We start from the raw sequence: 21874 nt of genomic DNA, 5'->3' as shown, positions 1-21874 counted from the left end.
CGCTGACCGTCAGGATGGTAAATTTTGCGGTACAGCACCGAGTTGTCCAGCTTAAATTGCGAGAGTTGGCGACGGAGCCTTGCATTAGGTGGACGGGAACTGCCAGTGAGGTAGTCTATAATACGTCGACAGTATGGGTCAGCCAACTGTCGAGAAGGAAAATCGTGCGGGTCGTCCGAAGGCAGCTGGTTCATAGAGGCGAGAGAGGAAACCGCTGTAGACGTGGACTCCGAGGGCATGTTGTGCAAATCGATGGCGGAAACCCCGAGTGGAGTCGCTGGTAGTGGGCAGCGAGAAAGAGCATCGGCGTCACTATGCTTCCTGCCACACTTGTACACGATCTCAAAATCATATTCTTGGAGGCGTAGAATCCAGCGTCCGAGGCGTCCCGACAAGTTCTTGAGTGTCGAAAGCCAACATAAAGCATGGTGGTCGGTCACAATGGTGAAATGGCGGCCATGGAGATATGGACGAAATTTCTGTACTGACCAAACGATGGCGAGGCACTCCTGCTCGGTGATCGTGTAGTTCCTCTCGGCTGCGGAGAGGACGCGGCTGGCGTATGCAACGACTCGCTCTCGCGAAGAGTTGTCGCGTTGCAGGAGCACGGCTCCTAAACCGCGGCCGCTAGCGTCTGTGTGCAGGAAGGTCGGTGCATCGTCGTGAAAATGAGCAAGTACAGGGTCGGTCGTGAGGGCACTCTTCAACCTGTCGAAAGCCGATTCACATTCCTGAGACCACTGAAAGGGCATACCGGAAGCAAGTAGCTTATGAAGTGGTGCGGCTATGGAGGCAAAGTTTTGTATGAATCGCCGAAAGTAAGAGGCGAGACCAAGGAAACTTCGCAAATCTTTTGGTTTGTGAGGGCGAGGGAAGCGAAGCACTGCAGCAGTTTTGTCAGGGTCTGGGCGAATTCCGTCCTTGCTCACAATATGACCGAGTACCTTGATAGATCTGCTGGCGAAATGGCACTTTTTGGTGTTAATTTGAAGACCAGCGCCCGCAAGACAAGTCAGGACCTCGTCCAAGCGTTGCAGATGTTGAGGAAACGTCGATGAAAAGACAACAATGTCATCGAGATAACATAGGCAAGTCTTCCATTTCAGGCCACGCAGCACGGTGTCAATCATGCGCTCAAAAGTTGCGGGCGCATTGCATAGACCGAACGGCATAACATTGAATTCGTATAGGCCGTCCGGGGTTGCAAACGCAGTTTTTTCTTTATCATCTTCGTGCATGGGGATTTGCCAATAGCCGGAACGCAAGTCGAGGCTCGAAAAGTATTCAGCACCCTGTAAAGAATCTAGGGCGTCGTCGATGCGTGGCATGGGGTATACGTCCTTTCTAGTGATCTTATTGAGTGCTCGGTAATCGACACAAAATCGTACGGAACCGTCTTTTTTACGTACCAGAACGATGGGCGACGACCAAGGACTGGTTGAGGGTCGGATTATCTCCCGTTGGAGCATATCGTCTACGTTTTCTTCAATGATTTTTCGTTCAGCTAGAGAGACGCGGTACGGACGGCGGTGCACAATGGATGTTCCGTCGGTCTGAATACGATGTGCTGTAGCAGTTGTCTGGCCCAGGGTGGATGAATGAATGTCAAAGGAGTTTGCATGCTTTTCCAACAAATCAAGCAACTGCTGCTTCTGTGAGTCATTCAAGTCTTTGTTGATGGCTGCTGTAAAGGCCGAGGGAGCAGCATGATCTGCAGGATGGCCTTTAGAGGAGACAGGGGTAAGAGGCACAACGCACACAGGCTGCAGATCGGCAACGCAGGCGACAGTAGCGCCCCGTGGTAGTAAAATTTTATCTTGTGTGGTGTTAGTAGCAGCGAGGACAGTTGATACATTGTTGAAGCGAGCCACACCTGATGCCAGAGCTATGCCTTTATTAAGGCAACACGGTGACGGAGTGACCAAAATGTCACCAGAGTCGACGTCGTTGGACAAAACTGTCACTAATTGATGTTCGTTTGGTGGTAACTCGATGTCTACTGCAGCGATGAGTCGAAGTGGCCTGTAGGTTTCGTCGTTGAGCAAGTGGTCCGTGTCAGTAAGATGGACGACACGTTGTGCACAGCAAATAGCCGCAGAAGCAGAGGAAAGAAAGTCCCAGCCTAAAATGAGTTCATGGGAGCACGGGGATAGCACAGCAAATTCTATATGATGAAGAATTTCGTCGATTAGTACACGGGCAGTACAGAGAGCGGAAGGGCGAATCATTGTTCCCTGGGCTGTAACCAGTGTAGGTCCATCATAAGGCGTCGTGACTTTTCGAAGACGGGCACACAAATCAGCACGAATAACAGAAAACGCAGCCCCAGTGTCCACCAAAGCATCAACGTCCACTCCCTCAACTGTGACCGCAATCATATTGTAGGGGCGCGCTGGAGGAATTGGAGTCCTGTGTTGGAATGCAGTTTGTCCTCCAAAAACTGCATCTCTTAGTTTTCCGGACGCCGATCAGAAGTAAAGGAAGCAGGCTGAAGAGGAGAAGAAGAGCGCCGGTAAGGCGACGGTGAACGGCGTCGGGTTGATCGGTGACTACTGCGCAGTTCACCCGATGCTGGCGGAGATGGAGACCGACGCGGCGGTGACGAATAACGGTGACCCTGGTACAAGGCTCCTGCGGTATAGTGCCGTTCGCGTATGTCATACCCTCGGCGCTCGTCTTGCTGGCGCTTGCGGCAAAAGCGTGCAATGTGACCACGATAGCCGCAATAATAGCACGTAGGCCGAGTCGATCGATGAGGAGGGTAGTAGCTTGCGCTAACTGCAGCAGGAGAGAGAGAAGTCAGAGGGACAGGTGACGGCTCACGCGGTGGTGATGAAAAGCTCGTGGGAAAGCTTGTGGGAGGTGCGGCAGCAACCGACGCGTACGTTCGTGGCGGGGACGTCGAGCTGATGGTGCCTGGTGGTACGGCGGCGGTGTGCGGGAACGATGGTAGAGTACGAGAGACAATGGGCTGCAGGTTGGCCATGTGGGTCATGGACGTGAGCTCTTCCCTGATGACATCCCGCAATGACGTTGAAGAGGACTGAACGGGACACACTGAAGGTAGTGTGAATCCCATTGATTCTAATTCTTCACGTATAATCGCCCTTATCGTGTCTCGCAGGTTTGTATCAGTCGTAATACGGGCCGCGTCACTGTCTGATTGTAGGCGCATAGACTCGAGTTCTTCCAGGCGCTGACAGGTTGTCGCAACGTCAGCAACGGTAGCCGGATTTTGGATCGCTAAGGCGTTGAATGCGACGGGTGCAATCCCCTTAAGAAGATGGCGCACCTTGTCTGATTCTGTCATTGGTGTGTCAACCCGGCGGCAAAGTGAAAGAACATCCTCGATGTAGGATGTGTACGACTCCCCGATGTGCTGTTTCCGAGTCGCGAGAGCTTTCTTTGCGAGAGCCGAACGAACAGCCGGTGTTCCAAAGACATGGCGAAGCTGATCTTTGAAGGCTGACCAGTCGGGGATGTCGATGAAGTGGTTGAGGAACCACGTCTTCGCGACACCCGTGAGGTAGAATGACACGTGAGCGAGTTTGTAGGCGTTATCCCACCGGTTAGCAGCGCCGACACGTTCGAAATCATCCAGCCATTCTTCCACATCTTCCCCGCGCATACCAGCGAAGGGATGGGGCTCACGCTGGAGGCTGTTGATGACGTGAGAAGGCGCGGCACGCAGTGGTTGAGTGGGAACGGCTGCAGCACCGGCCTCATCTTGGTGCGACATATTTCCGGACACCTGGCCCAAGCGGCGACCTGAACGTAGCTCCAGGGGGTAGAGTGGTCGAGAGGATGACGAGGGATCTAACAGCACTCTCCACCACGTATGAAGTCTTGGTCTGGATTACCTTTTATTAGGCCCGAGAAACCGGCAGCCGACAGCTACGATGAATGAGCCAAGATGATGATGCTACGCGACAACGATGAGGATGCATGAGCCACACATGATAATGATGATAATGTACTGGTGAAGAGGATGCGTATACTAAATGCCCACAATATATATATATATATATATATATATATATATATATATATATATATATATATATATATATATATATATATATATATTCTGTTCGTCACCTCACGTGACGAACAGAAAAAAATGCCGCGAGCACGAAACGAAAGAGCGCGGAGGTAGAATGTACTGGGTGTTTGCATGGAACCCGGTGGCTGCTGCTGCTGTTCCAAATTACGCTCCGGACTTGCGTGCACCGTGAGTGCGAAAATGAACGATGTAGCAACTTTTTTCCCTTTTCTGTCATGGAAGAATATCCTCCCTTGTGGGACATCTCTTCCGATGACTATACTAAAGCTAACCTAAAGAATTGTGGGCGGGAGACGATAGTCAAGCAGATGATGGAGTGCTACCATTTCTATGGAGTTGCATTTAGATTGGTTTTAAAGTGGTTATTTTCATAAGAATTGTGACATCGCCCGTGTTTGTTGTTGTTACTGCTGCTGCTTCTACGCCTCTGATTGTTCAGCCTGGTGGAGATGTCTTAATTTATAATAATTTTTAAACGAGCCTCATTATTCAAGATTAGACGTTTAAAATATAGGCAGCCATAGAATCCGAAAGCTGCTTTTTATTTTCAGAAACATGACATACTTCACATTTTACTTTATCGGCTGCACTGATACTGCAGAACCTTAGGCTAAGTTCACGTAGTGAAGACAGAAGTGGTCTTCTATTACCTTGTGTTTTGAAATTCTAATGAAACGTTCGTGTAGATAATTGTTAAACATTAATAGGCTTGATCCCTTGCGTTCTTAGTTGTTCTCATGAGAAAAATTCTATATTTATGATAGCATAAATCCTTCGTTCACAGAAGGCAAAACGACATCGAAAGATACTTAAAGTCCTATCTACCTACTCAATAGTAGTTTTTGACGAGTCAGAGAGGCTGTGAGCAATTTCTTAGTTGAAAAAAAAATTAAATCCGTTGTCAATGACGCTGTCCGGAATGTCGCTTTAGGTGAGTTCGTTTCTGCAAAAAAGAAAACACATATAAACGAGAAAGTTTCTGAAAGCAGCAAAGTGGCAGGGGTGGTGCAAAACGGGCACTTCCCTCAAACCACACCAGCACTTTTCTCACCCAAGAAACACCAGCGCTTTCCTCCTTCTCCAGTCAAAACACAACGTGGCTTTGAACCCCCCCCCCCCCCTCCAAGACGAAAGCTTGCTGATATCTATGGCTTGGGGGTGAAGGAATTCTTCATTGCTCCCGCTCCATTAAATGGTGGAGGCTCTGGCCACAATGATCTCCCCCACCGTTCGCCTCGTCTGTGTCAGTGAGAGACATTTCGGGGATTTTATCCTCGCCTGTGGACGTCACTAGGCTCCGCCTTTATCATACGTGTATTTTTTTCCCTCGTGTGACTCCTACTTAAAGGAGCTCTGAAACACCTCTTTAAGTAACCAAGGAATGATTGATTGATTGATTCGTGGGGTTTAACGTCCCCAAACTACCATATGAGACGCCGTAGTGGAGGGCTCCGGAAATTTCGACCACCTGGGGTTCTTTAACGTGCACCCAAATCTGAGCACACGGGCCTACAACATTTCCGCCTCCATCGGAAATGCAGCCGGGATTCGAACCCGCGACCTGCGGGTCAGCAGCCGAGTACCTTAGCCACTAGACCACCGCCGCGGGGCCAAGAAATGAACTCACTGAAACAGCTCATTGCCTTATGAATTCAACGCCGCAATAATTTTAAGTATCCGTCCTGTACGAGCGGAATCACAAAGATTTGTCGCACACTGCAATCGCATTCTCCCTTCCCTCGTTCCGACGAAAGCACTGGAAGCTAAGCAGGAAGGAATGGCTGGGCCAAAGAAAATACGCCATGCTTGCCTTGTGACCTTGAGAACTTTTTTTTTTTTTGAATAAGCGACTTTTGCAGTGTGATCGCACACGCACGCGTGGACAAGTCACGACCTCCCGCGGCGATATCTGTAATGACTGATCGCGCCATTTTCAAATCAGCCAACGACTGATAGATGGCCTTCAACGAGTTATTTTTGAGCGTCTTCCGTCATCTGTCGAGTGAAGAGAAACCAACTTTAAGATTACTTTGATAATTTATTGCGAATTCCAGACCACGTGTGCGCCATAACAGTTGGCTCACGTGTTCTCAAAAGCCGCTACTACCGATCGGCAGCGTTTTCTGACCATGCTCAAACAGTGTTGCAGGGCCCCCAAGACATCTCAAGAGAGTAAGGCGAACGTGAACATTGTAGTAAGTACTAGTAAAGGAGCCATGACATCATTGAGAATACACCCCACGCACCCACCCTTCCCAATGACCCGCGTTTAGTATTGCACCTTCCGGTGCAATCTGTGCGCAGCGTGTTCATCTTTGAAGTTTACGGCGCATAGGTGGGGGGAGCTGAGATGCACACGTGTATTGTTGTCAGTTATATGGCATGGCTCCTTTACTAGTACTAGAATGTTTGTGCTGCCTTCATCTCTTGAGATGACGTCCCGTCTTAACCCCGCAGTGTTTTTCATTCTTCTTTTTCTTTCTTTTTTTTCTTTTGTTTCTTATCTCCCTTTCTTCTTCGTTCATCTTACCCTTCTGTCCCCTTCCCTCCGGTCTCAACATGCTATAAGAGACGGAAAATCTCTAAATATTGTTGGTCCTTGAAAAAATCGTGGCAATATATATATATATATATATATATATATATATATATATATATATATATATATATATATATATATATATATATATATATATATATATATCGTGGAAGGTTTATTAGCCGTTAAAGACAGCGACGAGACAGCGTGAAGAACCGTCCAGCGATCGGCACAGCAACGAACCGAAGCACGTGCCGAGAGAGCCGGGCGTTGTCGATGCTGCTTGTTGCAGGCACATCTTCTTCTTCACTATCTATCTATCTATCTATCTATCTATCTATCTATCTATCTATCTATCTATCTATATATATATATATATATATATATATATATATATATATATATATATATATATATATATATATATATATATATATATATATATATATATATATATATATATATATATATATATATATATATATATATATATATATATATATATATATATATATATATATATATATATATATATAAGGGAGAGAAGTGTATACCTAAGGGCTCGTTTTTACGTGTTTTGACACAATATTAATGAGATCTAACAGACAGTAATGCCAAGGAATGTACAGGGGAAGTTATTAGAACCAATGGAATGTAAATAGGAAGAAAGAAGAAAGAAAAGTGGATGAAAAAATTACCAGCTGTGAGCAGCTGTGCTCACAGCTGGTAATTTTTTCATCCACTTTTCTTTCTTCTTTCTTCTTATTTACATTCCATTGGTTCTATGAACTTCCCCTGTACATTCCTTGGCATTACTGTCTGTTAGATCTCATTAATATATATATATATATATATATATATATATATATATATATATATATATATATATATATATATATATATATATATATATATATATATATATATATATATATATATATATATATATATATATATATATATATATATATATATATATATATATATATATATATATATATTACAGAAAGGAGGTATCTGCGGTGCTTCTTGCAGCGTTGCCTTTCCAGGAAGGTTAAATTGCGGTTTTCTTTGCTGCTGCGCGGAAGATGCGCTTTCCTTCTTCAATCTTCCTCGGTATGTTTTTCTTTGTTCATGGCGTAGATTGATCTACAATAATTTATTTTAGTAAGGTCTCCGTCACTAGCAGTTTACTCAATCGTCGCGAAGTGGCGCTAGCCACACTCCAGGCACTGGTGCTGTTAACGGGAGTGGTTATTGCTACTTGTCGGCTCTTGGCTTCGTGCGATCAGGGTTACCAAATTGGGCTATTAAAAGCCAAATTGTGCTCCTTTTTTTTATTTGGCGTCGAAATTTTCTCTTTGACTATGTGGCTATTTTGGGCTACTTTTTTATTGACTAGGCAAGAATTGCACGATACAATGGTGGAGAATTCTCGAACCCAAACGGCTTAAGCACCGCAGGCGTTCCTTTGTAATCTCAGCCCTCCTATGGATATACAAAGACCACAAATCTCCAAGAACTTGCGCGTGCTGCTTGGGGTCCCACCACCAAAATACCCAAATGTGTTCAACAATCCTTCCACTTAAAGGCATAATCCAAGAAAGAGTTTGACGTGTCATCACTTAGAAAACGTGTTTTGAGGGTGAGCGAGTACCTGCCTTCTTTCACCCCCCGGCTCCCCTTGATTATTCTGGGACTGAGCAAAGGGAGCCTTTAAATTTAGGGATTAGACAGAAGGTAGGTGAACTGAGAAAAACTATTTCAACTCCAATCAATGTAAAGTACATGGAAACACGTAAAACTCCAATGCATCAAAACCGACTTAATTGGTTCCTCCGTCAGGGCCGGGGACCATGACGACGTTGCTGCGGCATCTTGAAAGCACTTGCGCGGCGGTTAATGACCCGACGTCTTGTCATGCAGCAGAGTCCGTGTGCATACACTGGGTGAAGGGTTCCGAGGGAACAATAAATGTTTCGGGCCGTTCACTTTATATGTCACAATTCAGTAGTAGTCTTCCTCTCCAGTTAGCCTCGCTTTCCAAGATGGTTGTATGGATGATATTTATCTTGTCGAACGTCTCATAATATTTGACGATGGTTCTGCACTTTTTCTTCAGCTTCAGGACACCCTTGGTGTGTTGTCAGAGTCGTTCCGATAGGCTTTTGTCTCGCTAATTTACGAAGAAGGGCCCTCTGCGCATTGGTTTTGTAAACGACGCCGGGAGTCTTGTCACTTGTTCTTTTTTCTTGGGTGTCCTGAGTTTGTATAACAAAATTAAACGTTTCTTTAGGCTTCTTCACAAGTCCTATGGGAGTTACGGGGCTGTACTAATATAACATTTATGAGGATAATAAAATTTTGGTTGATATTTGTTCACCCTATAGGCACGTAGTTTTGCCGGAAGTTATTTATATAAGCAAAAAAAAAAATGTTGCAAAACCACTGACTTGCGCTATTTTCGGGCTACTTCAAATTGAAGCGTTTACTATGTTTGGGCTATCTTGATGTTCAATAAGACAGTTTGAGGCTCACACCATCTGGTAACCCCACAGAACACCTACGTAACCCTGCCTGCGATATCATCATGGAGGAACTGGAGGAAGGAAAAACTTTTTTTTCCCTTCTTCCATGAATACCATAGCCTCCTATATATATATATATATATATATATATATATATATATATATATATATATATATATATATATATATATATATATATATATATATATATATATATATATATTTATATATATATATATATTACCTGCAGGGTGAGCGTGGCACGCCCGTCATCTATGGCGGCGCTACCTACTTAGGGGTTAGAGTCTTTGTACTTGGGCTTTCAGATCAGCAGTTTTGAGTTTTGACGTTTGCTAATTTTAGAGGCTATGCTATCCTAGCTATGCCTTGTATTGAAGAGGTTGCCCCCTGAATGAGCGCAAAATGCCTGTCATCAATGGCGGCATCACTTGCGTAGGGTTAATTATAATTACGTTTAGGCCTTTTTAAAACTTTTTACGTTATTTTTGCTGCATATAAGCTTCAAAAATGTAAAAACTTATTTGAAGACAACCCTACTTAAGTGGCGCTACTACCGCAGTTTCGACGACGGCCGCTTCTCAAGTGACCGTTGATAATCCGGCAGGCAAAAGAAATCTACGAGGCTCTGGTAACACACAGCATTTCAAGTAATATGGCTAAGTATCACGGCTAGGTGGCGTTAGCCGCCGCCCGATCTGAGCCATATCAATCCATCCATCCATTCCAGTAGCAGACGGCACGTGCTTGTAAGCTGGGCAATGTTTTGACTGGTGGTGGTGCCGTGTTGCTTCTTCTCTGTCGTCACCGAATTTCTTAATATTTTGCTGCACCCGATCGGGTACTATGATCCCGCTTAAGTGTCTTCGAAAGGCTAGCGCAGCTTTTACTCGTCTGTGTCAATGCAAAGATATTGTGAGGGCTTGTTCTAGCGATGGTGGTGGTGGTCGTAAGAAGTCCAAGTTCGTAGTGGAGGAGGATCCCCCTGACCGCAGAGCGTTTAAAATTTTGCGGGATGAGTTCAGAGGCTACATGAAACCGAAGAGCTCCGAAGTACAAGAGCCGCTTTTTCCCAAAGAAGTGGATATTCTCGTTGTTGGCGGCGGCATCATGGGATCTTCTATCGCCTACTGGCTCAAGCAGAGAGCGCCTGAGAGTTTCAGCCTGGCCGTGCTGGAACGTGATTTGACGGTGAGGCCCTTAGTCGTTCATGCATACACTGATATTCACGATGCGGTAAGCTTTTTGTGATCGTACGTTGCACAACATGTATATGTGTGGTAAGAATAGATGATGCACCGGGAAAATACTCTTTTCTGTGTACGTTTCTCTGCATTGCCTTGACAGGGTCGTAAAATGTCCCTATTGGTTCTTGTTTCTTGCAGTATGCTCGATCGTCAACGGTGCTGTCGATTGGAGGGATAAGGCAGCAGTTTTCGTTGCCAGAAAACGTCCAGCTCTCTATGTTCAGCGCCGAATTTCTTAGAAACGTCAAGCAGAACCTTAGTGTTTTGGGTAAGTTCTCTTGTATTATGCGGTAAGCACGTATAACGAACAAAAAAAAAAAAAGAAAACGTGAGGGATCGCCAACGTACTATAAGCTTTCCATTTCTGCAGATTTCGACCCACCTGATATACAGTTTCAGCCACACGGCTACCTCTTTCTTGCCTCTGACAAAGGAGCGGACCAAATGATGAAAAACGCGGAAATGCAAGAGTAAGTACTGTGGCATTGACTGTAGAATTACCAAATTCACAAATCTGCATACATGCAGGATATGATTGGTTTGCTGTTGTCCACTGAGGATGTCCATTCAAAGAAGCTTCAAAGCAGGTTGAGTGTGAATGTCACAGAGCCCTGTGAGTTGCCTTTGAAAGTAGTACTATCTGCGTCAAATGAAACCCAAACAGCGGCAAGCCTTCGTGATGGTACGGGGCGAACCGTGCACTTATCACCATGGATAGGCATGCATGTACGCGCAGAGTTGCTATACAGGGTGCGCACACCTTTCGATCCTGATAACTGGAAGGCGCGCACTATATTATCCCCAAGGCTTGCCGCTGTTCGGGTTTCATTTGACGGTGATAGTACACTTGTTCGTAGCTGATCTGTCCCTGAAACACATTTTTTAATAATAAGTGCTGCATTTTGAAAGCAACATTTGTGCTAAATGCAAAAGTAAAAGCACTGTTTTACACAGTTGTGCATGGATGTTTTGCATTGAACTTTATATATGCATGTTCTCTCCAATATGTCACTCATTAACGCTACAGGCCTAGTGCAATGCTGTTTCAAACCAAGCATTCAGCACTACCTGATGTAAGGGGTGGGAAAGTTATGATTGTTGTTTGTTGCTCACAGGCACACAGTCATGATTGTGCAGCAAGGGTGCGAAAACGCTGCAACGAAAATGTTCTGTACTACTGTGTGCATGGCGGCTACAGCAGCTACAGGCACACTGTTTGGAAACAATTACGTGTAAAATTTTATCATAGAAACTGCAGAAGAATGAAAGAAGACAACCTTAATGAGACTCGTTATGGGGCTACTTGGTGATACATTCATACTTAAACTATGCATAACTTGCATCGACGTCAATCTAGTCGCCATCTCCAGGTACCAGCTAGTTGAGATGCTGCATGAACTCTTGCTTGACCGTGCGGAGCAAGAAACGGTGACATCTGATTCGTGCTGGTGCATCTTTCGATCCTTTGTGTTCCCCTTTGATGCAGTTGGCAAACAGAAAAAAACAGGGAAAGCACAAAAGAATGCAAGGGTTGAACGACCCTCTATCGTCTCTTGCACTGGCACTCTTAAATGTGATAAAAAGTCATGGTGGCAGCTATTTTTAGGTACCCAGCGCAGAGAACTTGTCTGTGACATCATGTGCAAGTTATGTATTGTAGCTCTACATTTCATGAGGACATGCCAGAGATGTACAATTGTGCCCAGCCTGTTATGTATTTCTCTGTCTTGTCATTGTGAAAAATAGTGCTGCAGTGTTTCTTCAAGTAGACGACCTTCATCTACAGCTACATGTGCACAACCTGCCATGGTGGTATTGTGTTTATGGTACGCAACTGTTAACCTGAAAGTTGCGGGTTTGAATTCCAGCTGCGGCAGGTGCATTTTGATGGAGGCGGAATGATAGAGGCTCGTGTACTTCAACTTACATTCATGTTTTATAACCCCAGATGGCCAAAATTTTCAGATCTTTCCATGTCCCTCGTAATGAAATTGTGATTTTGGGACATAAAAGGCAACAGTTAGTATTAGGTGCATATGCAGCATATAAATAATGCCTCAGACTATCTTCATAAACCTACTATCTGTTGTGCTTTTTCTATTTTTATTATTTATTTAGTTTACATTCAGAAACATACTAGGACATAAAGAAATAGAAAAGGAGCAAGCTGACAATTGCCACCCAGAGCGGCACAACGCGTGCCGGCATTTTTCACGTTCACGCGCGAGTTCTTGCTAGCCCAAATGTTGAGCAGTTGTAGTTGGTATCCAATCAGGTATGCATTTGCAGTATCCACTTCTTGCAAGCAAGAAGAGCTCGATGCTTTGGCGCCTTTAGAGTATCGAAAAATAAACAGCTCACGTCCACTCGTATGTTGTAGTCCATGGTTTTCATTCCTCCTATGCATTCCTTGATGATTTATTTCTATGACTGAAGGTTCTGTTGCACTCAGCAAATCTTGTTTCAGATTGCACAACTAATTGCTCATGTGCAGTTTCATGCCAAGTGACAAACAACTCTCGTTCAAGCACATATCAACATCTTCCAAACCTTTGGAAACCATAGTACAAGACACAATGGTTGCTTCTTGCCATTATGCATACACGTGAGCTGGTAATGCACTTTTTTAGCAAACTACATCTTGTGACGTGCTAATGGGTGCGCACATCCACACTGCCGGAAAAGGTGTGTGTGCATGCTTGTGTGGTACTGATTCCTGCATGGTTTCTGGGATATGGAAAGGCAATCAGTATTATTTTTTTTCACTATGGGAGGACAAGGTCATAGATTCGTTTTGTGCAATGAGCAGGATGAAAAGGTTTGCCTTCCTCACGTGCATTGAGGTGAAAAAGGGGACGGAAGGTTAGTTCAATGCCAAAAGGAGTTGCTGACAGCCCAGCCTATCACGAAATAGTAAAACACAAGTAAATCTGAGCATGGGAGCTAGTCTAACGGTGTCCAATTCGTGGACATGTTCGATTCGCTGAAATGCGTACAGTTATGCAGAAAAAAAAGTGGTGAGTCGTGACGTCATGGCGCCCTTGACCATGTCGGCACACCAAACCAGCCAGCAGATTCCCAGCGTAAAAAGAAACTAAATGGACGAAGTGTAGAGTAACAGGACTCTTAAACTTTACAAGTCGGAATGTGCCTATGAACGTGTTGAGATGTTTGAGAAACAATGCAGGGAATGCATGCAGACCTTTCAGGGGCATGAGGCAGGTGGCTGCGTTAGACCTATTCAAGGGCTAACGTGATTACAGTCCGTGCACGGCTTCAGAGATGTGCGCGTAAAAGCGCATCCCTGGGAGCAGCATTTGTTGTGGCAAAACGCATTCCGTCTTTCTCATTTGTATCGAGAGTTGTGAAGGCTGCGGGGCATCAAAATGACATTGCGAAAGAAAGACCGGAAACAGGCGGCGCACTCCGGCCAATCAGGGGAGACAGAATTGGACACCGCGAGAATAGCTCCCCTTGTCGCATTTATACAGAAAAAGGCAAACTAAGGTTGCTCTTGTAGGAGAATGGCTCATGCCACAGTGAACGCTGCCATTTGGAAAAACACGGATGCACGCTTAAACAACAATCCTAACAGTGCTCTGCTGACAACACAGAGTGTGTTCAGGAGCAGCAGCACTGCCATACCTTCTTTCTAGGTCTATACAGCTTGTATGTCAGAATGACAGTGTAAGACATGGCATGAACAATTAGTTCAGGCTCATTATGCCACTGTGCAGTGTTCCCCGCAGGGGCGTCTGCGCAAGCAGGCGTTTGGTGTGTAGCGACACCACGGACCCAAGCTAACGGGTGGGTTTGCACCTCCTCCCACGCCTAGCCGTGCGTGGCTTTGCCGTGTTCGGGGAAAAGGGGATCCTGGGGGTTGAGCCAAGGCTGGGTGTTTGGACCTTTAAGGCCCTTCTGCAGCGGCAACACACCCCTTTGGCCCCGGCTTCACGTAGACGGCACCCCGGATTGACCCACCCGGGGGGAATCAGCAGTCGCCTTTTCCTGTCTCCCCCTCACATCTTCGTCTTTTTTCTTACTTTAAATCTTTCCTGTGCTCTACTCCCTTCCATTGACTTCTGTGTTTCCTGGTGGCAAGGGTTAACCCTGTGTGGCTATCCTACCTTGGATACACCATATTCGGTTGTAGTGGTGGCGTACAGCTGGCGTCTGCAGGGCCTGTGTTTACAGACCCTGCAGGGTCCCCTTGTAGGACTTCATGGCGGGTGGCTGGCACCGCTGCCGAGAATTAAACATTTACATATGGCTAGTTTCTTCCCCCCCCACTCCCTGATCACCCTCAGAAAAGAGTGCGCACCGATGAAGTCTTCCAGTTTTTTAGTCACCAGAGAGTATCTTTTCCACAATTCCACGTTATCCACACTTACACACCCGGCAAACCAGTGCGAACACTTTCACCTTTTCTTGATTTGAAGTCTTTGACGAAAATCTTTGGCCCAGGATATAAAGCATCGAGAATGGCAAGTGGTGACCTCCTGTTGGAGCTCCTTGACCAGGAACCATATGAGAGACTGCCTAATCTAGTGAAATTCGGAGATACCGAATTAATAGTAACCCCACACCGAGCCATGAACACCACCCATGGCATTGTTTCAGATGATGACCTGTTAGGGCTGACGGAGGCTGAACTCCTGGAGGGTTTTAGCGAACAGAATGTCATCAACGTAAAATGAATTAGGATGAGGCGTGATGGCAAAGAGGTCCAGACTAAGCACCTGATACTTACTTTCAATTCAAGTGTACTACCCGACTCCATCGAGGCTGGGTACATCAGGCTTTGAGTGAGGCCATATATACCAAACCCTCTCCGATGTTTCAAATGCCAGCGGTTCGGCCACAGTTTACAGAACTGCCGAGGCCGCCTAACTTGCTCGAAATGCAGTGCTGAAGAACACGCATCTGATGCTTGTGAAAACTCTCTTCATTGTGCGAACTGTAATGGGGAGCATGCCGCATACTCATGATCATGCCCATGCTGGAAAAAAAGAAAAGGAAATTGTCACAATTAAAGTAAAACAAAACATTTCATTTAAGGATGCACGAAGGCAGTTGTCCTACCTATCAGAAACCAGCTTTGCCGAAGTGGCGTGTCAGAAGGCAGCACCACAGCGGCTGTCTGGCACACGCGTAGTGAGCCGGTGATGACGCCATCCGCCCCCTCGGCGATTGCAGCCAGTGCTGCTCCGCCATCCAAGAAGGACCCACCAACCTCCGGGCTGGGGGCCGCGAAGGCCTTGTCTTCAGAGGCGAGGCCCTCAAAACAACTGCAGCGCTCGCAAGAGCGCTTGTCCAGTTCCTCACTAGAGGCAATGGACACAACTCCGAGCGTGAGGGCGCAGCAAGCGCCTAAGGATTGGCGCGACTTCGTCGACCGATCCAAAAAAGAAAAATCTCGTGCCACGGCTCCTGGAAAGGGTCCGTGAGCTAATTTTCCATCCTTGAGCACACAGCACAAAACACATCTAAAATGGACACGCAGATTTTACAGTGGAATGTGAGAGGACTTCTCCATAACCTCGATGATATTAGAGAACTCCTTAACGAACATACTCCAAAGGTGCTGTGTGTTCAGGAAACACATCTCAAGTCCACACAAACAAACTTTCTAAAGCAATATGCCATCTTCCGCAAAGACCGTGACGACGCTGCCGCCTCGTCGGGCGGTGTCGCTATAATAGTTGATAAAGGTGTTGCCTGTAAGCAATTAAACCTCTGAACTTCTCTTGAGGCAGTTGCTGTCCGAGCAGTGCTGTTCGGGAAGCTACTAACAATTACTTCTGTTTACATTCCTCCGTGCTATCAGCTTTCGAAGACAGAATTTCAAAGCTTCATTGATGAACTTCCTCTGCCATATATAGTCGTTGGTGATCTGAACGCACATAATCCACTCTGGGGCGACATCATTTGTATGCGCGAGGACGCCTAATAGAACACTTTCTGTTTTTTGTCAGGTGCATGTTTATTTAACAAAAAATAACCAACATATTATAGCACTACACACAATACATACCCTTCTATAGACCTGAGTATTGTCTCGAGTACACTAATTCCATATCTGGAGTGGTCTGTTCTCAAGAACCCCTTTGGAAGTGACCACTTCCCGATTAGGTTGAAGTTAAAAAAAGAAGATACATGCTCGCCTGACTTTCCTCATTGGAACACCAAGTCAGCCAACTGGGAACTGTTTCGAGAAAACTCATTTTTAGATGAAGATGACATTGCTGATTGAATGTTCAGTTGTTAATTAAGAGAATACCAATTTTCATTGTGAGTTGTCAAGGTATTAACAAACTTTATGAGCATTGTACATTCTTTATGTATGCCCTCTCTGTTATGACCCTCTATGAGGGTTGACAGTATTACTAATAAATATAGACGATGCTGTGGCATACTTAACAGCTTTTAATATTGACGCTGCAGTGAAAGGTACTAAGCAAACTAACGGAATGACTAATAAGCGTCGCATCTCATGGTGGAACGATGATTGTCGGAAAGCGCGCAATAGTCAAAATAAAGCTTGGAGATTACTCCGAAATTACCCAACAGCTGAAAACTTCGTCAATTTCAAACAGGTTAAGTCACAAGCCAGAAAAATGCGTCGTCTTGCAAAGAAAGAAAGTTGGAATAGGTACATCTTCGGTATAAATTCTTACACCGACGAAACGAAGGTTTGGAATAGGGTAAACAAGTTAATAGGTCGGTAATCACACCCGCTACCCTTGGTAAGTAGCCGAGATGAGAGCCTGGGGGAGCAGGTGGACTGCCTATGCGAACACTTTGGATATGTCTCAAGTGCATCACACTATACAGAAACGTTCTTAAGATTCAAAGAACGTGAAGAGCGGCAGCCCCTTAAATGTAAACGTCCATCCAGTGAGACAACTGCCAATTTACATTAGCTGAACTTAAGGCATCTCTTGCGTGCTGCAACAACTCGGCGCCAGGTGGCGATAGTATAATGCACGAAATGATCAAGTACCTTCACCCCGAAGCACTAAAAACACTCCTAACCTTCTTCAATACCAAGTGGGCAGCTGGGTATATTCCATTGTCATGGAAAGAAGCTATAGTCATCCCGGTACTTAAACATGGCAAAGACCCGTCCTTGGCCACCAGCTACAGGCCAACAGCGTTAACAAGCTGTCTATGCAAACCATATCAGAAAATATTAAACCGGTACTTAATTCACTTTCTAGAAAGTAACGGTACACTAGACCTCATTCAGTGTGGTTTGAGAGGGAGAGGTCGACAATAGACCACCTTGTTCGCATAGAGACATACATCAGAGATGTATTTATTCATAGGCAGTTTGTACTTTCAATATTTCTAGACTTAGAGAAAGTGTACGATACCACATGGCGATGCGGGATTCTACGCGATCTTGCCACCATGGGAACATGTTAAACACAATTAAAAGTTGTCTGTCTAACCGAACCTTTCGCATAAAAGTGGGAAATGCTCTCTCTAGATCATTTAACCAAGATACTAATGTTCCGCTAGGGGGTGTGCTTAGTTGCACACTCTTTCTTGTAAAAATGAACTCCCTGCAGTCAGTAATTTCAAGTGCGATGTTTTATTCCGTGTATGTTTATGATGTGCAGATGAGTTTCAAATTATGCAATATGTCTATCTGCGAATGACAAGTGCAGATTGGAATGAATAAATTCTCTAAATGGGCGGATGAGAATGTTTTTAAAATAAACACCCAGAAAAGTACTTGCGTACTTTTCGCCAACAAACGAGGGGTAATGCCACTACCAAGTGTTGCGATCAAGAAAGACCAACTCTCTCTGTGAGCAGCGAGCATAAATTCCTGGGAACCACTTTAGATTCTAAGCTCACGTTTATTCCCCATATTAAATATGGAAAAATGAAATGTCTGAAAGCGATGAACGTCCTAAAGCTCCTATCACGTACAATATGGGGTAGTGATCGAAAGTGCCTCTTTAAGTTGTACAAAAGCCTTGTCTGGTCATGCCTTGATTATGCCTCTGTAATTTATCGTTCCGCAACGCCAAGTGCATTAAAAATCCTAGACCCCGTTCACCATCCGGGTATCCGACTTGCAACTGGTGCTTTCAGGACAAGTTTGATCCAGAGCCTGTATGTAGAGTTGAATCAGTGGTCACTACACCTGCAGCGATCCTATAGCATTTTCACATATTTTATAAAGGTACACGCAAACATCATGCATCCTACTTATACAACTATAAACGATATGACCGCTGCCACCCTCTTTCATTATCTATCCGCAGCGAGAAAGCCGTTTTCTTTGCGTGTGAGAAACTTAAGAGAGAAAATGAATGTTCCACAGCTATAACTTTGTCCTATGCCCACAGCGAAACTTTTACCGCCATGGCAGTGGCAGCTTATACATTGTGACACCTTATTTGTCAAGATCACTAAACACACACCAGAAGCACATATTAAAATGTATTTCCGACAACTCCAGTTCAACTACTCATGCGTAGAGTTTTATACCGACGCTTCTAAGTCGCATGCAGGGGTGGCTTATGCAGCCGTCGGACCATCCTTCTCGGAATCTGGTGTACTGCACCTGGAAACAAGTATCTTTACGGCTGAGGGTTATGCACTATTGTCGGCTGTGAAGCATATATGGAAATCAAACATACAAAAATCAATCATATTTACAGACTCGTTAAGCATCGTAAATGCATTAAGATCACTTTTCAAATTTAGAAATCCGGTAATAATTGAGCTGTATTCCGTTCTGTGTACAGCGTATATGTCCAACCAGCATGTTACTATTTGCTGGGTACCTGGCCCTAGAAGCATCAAGGGCAATGTATCAGCTGACAAAATGGCTACGTCAATTATATTGCGCGCTATTAACCCTACCGCTACTGCCCCTGCAACAGATCTAAAACCCTTCCTACGTAAGAGACTGCGAAGCCACTGGCAACGCTTGTGGGACACAGAAATAAATAAGCTTCACTTGATTAAGTCGCAGTTAGGTTACTGGCCTTCCGCTATGATAACACGGCAAACTGATGTCCTATTCTGTCGCCTCAGAATAGGACACACATATAGTACCCATAGCTTTATGTTGACTGGCGATGAACCTCCTACTTGTGGTAGATGAGGCGAGAGGCTAACCGTCCTCCTGGAGTGTACGAAAGCTGAAAGAGAGAGAAAGAAATATTTTCCTTTTGCATACCACTATCATCTTTCTCTACATCCTATCATGTTTCTCGACGAAGAGCCGATTTTTGACACAAAATCAGTCCTTGGCTTTCTAAAAGATGTAGTATTGAATGTTTTTAGCCCAACAAGTTCATAGCGCATCCTCTGTCCAGAAGATGCCGCTGTGATAGCAGCTTCCAATGAGCCCAGGCCTCCATGCCCTTGTTTTAAGGGCTCTGCTGAGACACTAGTGCTCCACGCCAAACTTTTATTTCATATACGGATCATTTTTAATGAATTTTGTGTCTCCATGGCACACATCATTTGTCATTGCCATAATTTTACTCTATGTATATTTTACGCACCTACAGCGACTGTTTTTAGGCCCATTTACGGCCACGTCACATCTGCTTTATCTACACTGCGTAACGCACAGTTCATTATCATCGCTCTGGCGCTCTTTGGCCACATCGGTCCTTGCGCCAATAAACTCCACTAATCGTCAGTCATCATCAATGTGTAGTGTTTTTTTAGTCTTTCAGTATCCTCTGGGAGTTGTGTAAGTTTGGGTCTCTTTATTGAATCGCTTTTAGAACACTGAGGTGCCCTGAAATGCAGCATGTGCACATGGCAGGGTGCCCCTATGCATTGTCCTAACGTTCTGATTTTGGTCTAGAGTCTCTGCAGTCTTTAAAAGAATGATTCATTTCTCTGACCACTGCATGTAAGAAGCTGTGATGAAGGCATGCACAAAACAAGCAAAAAGCTTTAAAATTAACCAATTTGAGAGATTATGCTCTTTAGCTCTGGTAGCTTAGTGGCCAAGGTGTTGCTCTGATAAACTAAAAAAAAAAACAAGTGTTTTATTCCTGGCTATGATGGCCATATTTCAATGGGTGTTAAAATAATAATAAAAAAACTACTTTGTTTTTATGTTTGGGTTCATGTTATAAATAATGCTCAATTTTTGCATCTGTTGAGAGCCCAAGATACTTGCATCAAAACTAGTTGAATGACTTGAAGGTGGCTTTGGGAGAGATATATGGTAGCACTAAATTAAATTCCAATGCCAGCACATCATAATTTCTTTAGTTGTAACAGTGCTTGGTATGTAATAATTAGATTATAATCATCATATGTAAATTATGTTGCATCCAAAAACAAAACAAAGCTCAATGTGGTAATTCTGAGATTTTCTCTGTAAAAAAAAAATAGAACCTATAGCATCAATTAATGTCTTTAGTACAATTGTTTGGGTGCAAAATGAGAGCTTGACCTTAATTTTATTCTTTAATGAACTAGTTACCTTTTTCTCCTCTTTAAAGCGGAAAGGAAGCTTCAATAAAAGTAATCTGCAGTTTTGGTTTTTGTGTTCTTTCAATGCACTCATGCAAAGCTCAGCATGTCTGTACCTGTATAACTATCTTGCTGTTCACGAGCAAATGTCTCTCAATAATGCATTTTCACTTATTTTGTGTACTACAAAACTTTTGATGCCGTACACTAATACTCTTTGTTCATGATCTGGGCATACAGATTGAAAAGGAGATATTGTTATCGATTTAACTGTTAAGCCAGCCAAATAGGCTTGAGGAATAACCTACTTGCTACTTGTATTTATTTATATTGCCAATTCTAATTGTGATGCAACAGGGGAGCAAAAGGTTAAGCAATGTGAAAATGCTTACTAAGAAAAGGATGGTGTTAAGTTACAGAAGAAATGCAGTTGATAGTATTTATAGTAACTAATGCCATGAGTAGCTTAGAACTAATGCAATGAGTAGCTTAGTTAGAACCTCAGCCAAAAATTATTATTCTTTTAAAAATAACTCTACAGGACAAAGGTAAACCAATTAGCTATTTTGAGGCCTTGGTTTAGATTTTTTCTGTGACAAGCTTGACTGATGGATTGTGGCCAAGTCCAGATTGTGAATTTCGAAGCAAGTTCAATTAGCTGAAGACCAGGTGATTTCTGGCATACGGTCCTGCTCATGAGGAGTGTACAAAAAAACAAAGCGTGCAGTGGCAAGCATATTAGTGGTTTTGCAAACACAAGTGTGTGTCATTAAGTGCAATCATAGTTCAGTGCAAGGCAAGTGACGGGCCCAGGCATGAAGTGTTTGAAGCAGCACATGTAATATGCTGTGTGGTGCCTCACTTGAAGGTAGTAGAAAAAACAATGAATAGACAACCGTAGGACAAGAGTTTATTAGGTTACTTTTTTTGGTATTTCTGAGAAAAAAGGCTGGTATTTTTTTATTTATTCAACTCGAAACAAGTAATACAGTACACATAATTTATGTCTTTGAAT

The 21874-nt window shown here is 44.3% G+C and overlaps 1 protein-coding gene across 1 annotated transcript in view; it reads left to right on the top strand.

The window, feature by feature from the left end:
* The first annotated feature begins 9861 nt into the window (after positions 1-9861).
* The window catches only part of LOC119161408 (FAD-dependent oxidoreductase domain-containing protein 1), a 71858-nt gene continuing 59845 nt past the window's right edge, over positions 9862-21874 (top strand). The window contains exons 1-3 of the mRNA XM_037413863.2: positions 9862-10339; positions 10534-10663; positions 10766-10865. Coding sequence (XP_037269760.2) covers positions 9995-10339; positions 10534-10663; positions 10766-10865 — 575 coding nt within the window. The 5' untranslated portion in view covers positions 9862-9994. The remainder of the gene's footprint in view (positions 10340-10533; positions 10664-10765; positions 10866-21874) is intronic.

This window comes from Rhipicephalus microplus, chromosome X (assembly GCF_043290135.1).
Source record: "Rhipicephalus microplus isolate Deutch F79 chromosome X, USDA_Rmic, whole genome shotgun sequence".
NCBI classification, from domain to species: domain Eukaryota; kingdom Metazoa; phylum Arthropoda; class Arachnida; order Ixodida; family Ixodidae; genus Rhipicephalus; species Rhipicephalus microplus.
Note: the sequence above shows the minus strand (reverse complement) of the source record. Positions and strands in the feature narration are given on the sequence as shown.